Here is a 5,737-nt window from a genome sequence, read left to right as displayed (position 1 = left end):
GACCACCTGTGTCTGTTTTATATATTGGGATTCCATGGAGATTTTATTTGAATAAAAAGTTGCACTGGTGAGAAAAAGGAAAACTTGTACACCACTAAAAGAACATTTGCATCATTACTCATTACAAAGCTGTCACCTCTTTTCTGGAATAAATATTATGGGATTATTTGCATTTAATTTTTGAGAGATTCCAGAGGTAACTTGGTTTGCCAATGTTTTTTCAGATTACAAATTGTAGCCTGGAAATCTTTGTCTACAACCTACATTGCTACTCTGCTTCTGTAGGTCATTGCCCTAAGACAGGCAGGTGTGAAATGGCAGCACTCGGGCCAGCTGCCTATGGACAATTTCCCTACATCCGAGACTATGTTAGGTCTCTGAGAGAGTTTCTTGACTACAGATATGCTAAAGAAGGACGTCATATTCAGAAATAGCGCTTACTTATTGTCTCCTGCCTAAGACAATGGACATTTCATGAATATTAATTTTTTACCTTAGAGTATTATGAAAAATCATATCACTTATACCAGAAGCAAAGTGATAATACAATTTTCTATTTCCTTCACTGAGTTATGAGTAAGAAATTATCCAGCAGAATGAATAAATCATTACATCACCTTCTAAAACTAAGAAGTTTTATTTAACAACACAACCAGGCTGAATAAAATCAGTTGCTTACTAATTAGTGGAAAATTACAATTTACGTTTGGACAATATATCCAACAGAATTTCGTAGAATTCGATGCAAACTTCAGTCCAGCTCAACGTCCCTTGGCTTATGCTCTCTCATAAGTTCTGATAGCAGTAACGTCTTTTATGATACATTCCTAGACACACAAAAAAATTCTTGGTCAATCATGAGATGAAACTGTGGGTTTATTTACCGTTTCCTTCAATGTTGGGAAGGAAACAATACTCATTTGAAAGGTATTTGCTTCTGTAGGTATCTGGTATTGTAATAAATTAGGGAGATATAAAGACCAAGAAGACACAAGTTGTCCCCTCAAGGAACCTTATAATCTATATGGAGAGTAAGAAATATAAGCAGAAATGCATAATACAATATGGCACATGATGAGAGGGGTCAGGGAGTACTTCCTGGGGGCCATAATGCCTGGGCCAAGCTTAAAAGCGTGAAGGGCAATTGCCAAGGAGAAACTATAATCCCGGTAGAATCACCTTCTTTTTCTACATAAGCAAGAGCGATGATCCGTTTCTTCAGGTTGAATAATGAATAGAAGATGACCCAGCAGTAGACTCCACAATTAAGTAGCCAAAAGATACTCACCAGCACCAGTTTATCATCCACTCGTTTTCTGTTTATGGTGGTTGATTTTCCATCCCACTTCTGCACGTGTACGAGGATACCCCCTTCTAAGGTTATGGTGCTCTGTGAGCATAACAAAAAATGACTACAATTGGTAGATGGTGGAGGAAAATAAAATAAAAAATACAGCACCTTTGTTTGAGGGACTATTTTAAGGTCATTAGTAATGCTAAATTATGAGAATATATTGCAACAAGAAAAAAATGAGTGTCAAAAACAACAGCATACAAAATTATCTATAGCTGATGATCAGAATATCATACAAACATGCGTTTGAAAAAGTACCATGAAGGAATAGAAATAACAAATTTACATTGAGATGGTAGTATTAGAGATGACTTTTTTCCTTTGCTTCTGCCATCCTTTTATAAACATTCTCTAATATTATGTTACTTTAATTCATTTCAAATACTCTATATGGCTTGACAAATAAGTTATGTTAATGGCTTTTTAAAATAATGACAACTTCATGGGAAAAAATTCACCAGCTAATGATCGAAGGCAACGTGGTTTAGGTACAGGAGGTAAGGTATCATCGACTCATGATGGAACAGTTTCCATCCTTCTACAAAGTGGCTTCTCATAGGCAGTGGTCCTTTAGAAAACAGGGGTTACTCTGCTCCAATTCCTTATTCCTCACCTTAACTTTCCTGTCATCTGCAGTAACTTCATCAAATTCCTGGCCCAATTTGAAGGAAATCTCAGTATTTTTAAAGGTACTTTCTGTTTTAATGGTGATTACGTCCCCATTCACACTGATGATCATATTGGGTTTGGCCATGCCAGCCACTTTCCTGGTGGCAAAGCCCACTCCTACAGTTGGGAAAAGAAAAAAATGTAAGTTTACAATTTTCTCTCACATCTTTATAAGTCAGAGCGGTAGTGTGTATATAGGTACGTGTGTGTGTGCATGTGTGTGTGTGTGTGTGCGCGCGTAAGTGAGTGCACGTGTGCATAAAAGGAAAAAGACGCTGGTGAGTTTCTTAAAGGCCTCATTTAAACAGCTCCTGCAGAGTGAAGTCAGCTAATACTTAAAGAAACACATGGGGCACAATTAGAGGCAGGTCTGTTCTTTAAATTTCCCCTTCTGGGTCCCCGATACAAACCCTTAGGAGACCCACTGCTAATTTTCAATAAGAATATGTACAAAGATTAAGTCTTCTGGAAGGTGTATATTTTTAAAACGTCACTGCATTCTCAAATTGACTGATCACCTCAGCCATTAGGGCAGCCACTATTGTTTTACTCAATTCGTGAAACGCTTGGGCACCTCGACCCTCCCTTCCTACGTGACAAAAATGATCTAATACACAGTCAAAGACAGAACTCTCTGGGGGCCAACATAGAGTTACTCAGTTAAAAAATAATCTGTTTGGGTGTCCAAAAATCACACTTCATGGCATTTGCTGCCAAGTCTAGTTTTCTTGGCTTTTCCAAATTACTCCGCCATGACATGAAGATTTTGATTAATTTCTCCAAAAGGCAAAATGTTTCCTACCTTCATACCATTTTAGAATGGTGATGTTGTTCTCAATAAATTATAGGAAATGTTAAAGAAGGTCTAGACGTCAATTGTGAAAACTTCAAAATTTAAGAAATCACTATTTTAGTAAGTTTGGAAATCAACACTGAATTCCAATCACTTTACGTTGCAGATTCCTTTTTTTTAAAAAAAAAAAAAGAGGAATACATTTTTTCTCATGAAAGGTGTAGGATGAACAACTTACAATCTAACGTAAATGGTGGTAACTTGCTGTCATCGCATATGTTATACAGACTTTACGATGGTCATAGATGTATTGCATTTTTTACAACATGTACATAAATCTAATCTATTTCTTTGATTAAAGGCTGCTTATAGATACCAAAGGTTAGAAATAGGGGGATCAGGGAGGGAAATATTATACAAAACAAGTGATGCCGAGGCTCTGATATAGCTCCCTATCTGAAAAGTGGTCACAGGTGGGAAGATAATATGTTGCTTCAAGTTCTGCCTCTGTTACAAAATATGACTTCAAATACATGGAGTGAGTCAGAATAGTGAATGGATGCAATATCAAGTGTGATTCCAGAATTGCCAACCTTGGGAAAAATCATATTCTCCGCTTGCTTGATTCTGTTTCTATTTGTCTGATGGAGGCAATGCCTGCTTACTGAGCATCAATTAGAACAGCTAATTTCAGGAAGTATCTTCCTGTCTTTCACTATCATCACTTTATAATTTTAAAACACAGTAGTAAAAGAATTTAAATAAAAATATTAAAAGTGTAAAATGTTTCTAGAAATCAATAGCTAAATAGCCTCAAATCCTGACATTTCTACATCAGCACATATTAATTAGTTTATGCATCACAACTAGCTGAGGTTCTAGAAAGTGAGGCCTCACTCATGCTAAAGTCCCTGATTTCCCTCTTGTCTATAAACAAGGCAAATAGTAGTTACAGATAAGCAAAAAGTATACTGTGTAATTTAGAGGAAGGTTAAGTCTTGAGATTTAGAGATTAAATCCTAACCCACCCATAAAAATATTGTGAAAAATTCTTTCCCCATTCACTGCCCCTGGATACAACTTGATCGTGCAAAGGGGCATAGGAAACGGGGCTTCCCAGGAGGAAGCTGCCTGAGTGAGAAGCTGCTTCTCTAGTCCCTTGCCTCTCCTCTGTAATTATCCGGAGAACATTCGTACAACACACTGACAGTATCAGCAGAATCTAAAAACCAGAAATCTATTATCAAAGAGGAGGTGTGTTACGTATGTAACTTTCTCCTTTTTAATGACTCGATAATTCTATGACATTCCATGTAGTCAAAGAAATATTTAAGCTCCTTAAGAACATATTTTCTGAAATTAAGATTTTTGTCTCCCATAAAACAGTTTTAGTGGATTGACGTCAAGACAATAAAATAATTGGTTAACATACGTTTACTTGTAAACAGTTACATTAGGATGAGAAATATAGTGTTTTCAGTTTCAAGTGGAAACGATTGCACGCTCGGAAATATATATGGTTTTATTTCCAAGTTATTGCTTGTTTTATTTGCAAGAGGGAATGAAAGAAAAACAGGCAAAGAGCCAAGTAAACCACAGATACTCAAGTTTTGCAATCAAATAAAATCTTGCCATTTCTGTAGACCATAAAAATTCCATTTAGCCCCTTTTTCATATCGGTTCACCTTTAGGAAGCATTAACTGTAGCATTGCTCTAGAATCTTTCTGCAAACAAATGATTGTCACTTGCTACTTTTATAGCCTCTATATAGAAGGCAGCATGTCATACCTGGACAATGTTCCTAGAGTGAAAAACAACCATAAAGCCCTTTTCCCTGGAGAAAAAGTTATAGATCCAGTCATCCCACAACGCATATCCTTACCCACTTCTTTCATGTACTCATCAAAGTTTTCACTGGCGACAAGTTTCCAGGTGCCTACAAATGCATCACACATTTTGTGAGGTTTCTGGGATTTTTCTTCCAGGTGAGAAAGAAGCTGAAGCTTTCAGGAAGGTGCTCTGACCCTCTGGTGTCCACATAACTGCCTTTTAAAGATGCCCAGAACATGTGATCTTAGAAATAACCAATTGGGAGGGATTGCACGTCATTTCCTTCATTACCAGCCTCTGTATTTTTTCCTCTGAGTCATGTTTTTAATAGAAATGTCTCAACTTTGGTACTCCCTGGCAAATGGTCATTGGACTTAGAGTACAAATTGTTTTTAACCATTGAAATATTTAAAACATTCCTGTTTTGACAATTTAATGCTCAGGGCATTGAATTTCCCCCTATTATTTTCCTACATTATTTATATCTCAGTGTAGAGTAGGGTAATTATCTTGGGATGAACCTTGACCCGTTTTTCTGGAGTTTCCATTAAAATTACAATTATGTGGTTCTTTTGAATTGAAAAACATAAAAATTGCCTTGGAGATTCTTAAGTAATTGCAAAGGCTCTTTGGGACAGCACTGTCTCAGGAATTACCTGGCAATTAAAACAAAATAAGTAATGGCATTTTAAAATGCCTCAGGTTTCTCATTTCAAATGTTTTACATGAATGAAAAGGTAAATTCAATTATCCACCAGGAATCTGGGTTGTGGATTTCATTAATAATAATAATTTAACCTCACTCTTTCCATTTCCTAAATGAGAACATATTGTTGATTTCCACAGACCCCTTTAAAAATAGGCCCCACTCCAAAATATACTCCCCTGAGCAAATTCATTCAGATCTAAACAGTGTTACTTTACTTGAAAACGGTCAGAAGTGGTGTGGTCACAAGCTGTCAAAATCTCATATCCTTCTTTTACATAGTGAATAATTTGTGAGATTACTTTTCTGAAGTAGTTACAGTTATCAACTCCCTCCATCCCTTCCCGGAATGGTGGGAGACGTTTGTGTGTGCCACAAGCTCTC

General features: G+C 36.6%; 1 protein-coding gene across 1 annotated transcript; it reads right to left on the bottom strand.

Annotated features, from left to right (window-relative positions):
- Window positions 1-618: 618 nt before the first annotated feature.
- On the bottom strand, window positions 619-5,014 carry FABP4 (fatty acid binding protein 4). The gene is made up of 4 exons (XM_005613035.4): window positions 4,700-5,014; window positions 1,968-2,140; window positions 1,289-1,390; window positions 619-827 (listed from the first exon to the last, which is right to left on the bottom strand). The coding sequence occupies exons 1-4, from the start codon at window positions 4,770-4,772 to the stop codon at window positions 777-779; spliced, it is 399 nt and encodes a 132-aa protein (XP_005613092.1). The 5' UTR covers window positions 4,773-5,014; the 3' UTR covers window positions 619-776.
- Window positions 5,015-5,737: the final 723 nt, after the last annotated feature.

The sequence above is a fragment of the Equus caballus genome, chromosome 9, assembly GCF_041296265.1.
Source record: "Equus caballus isolate H_3958 breed thoroughbred chromosome 9, TB-T2T, whole genome shotgun sequence".
Lineage (NCBI taxonomy): Eukaryota > Metazoa > Chordata > Mammalia > Perissodactyla > Equidae > Equus > Equus caballus.
The sequence above is the reverse complement of the archived record's forward strand: the minus strand, read 5'-3'. Positions and strand labels throughout refer to the sequence as shown.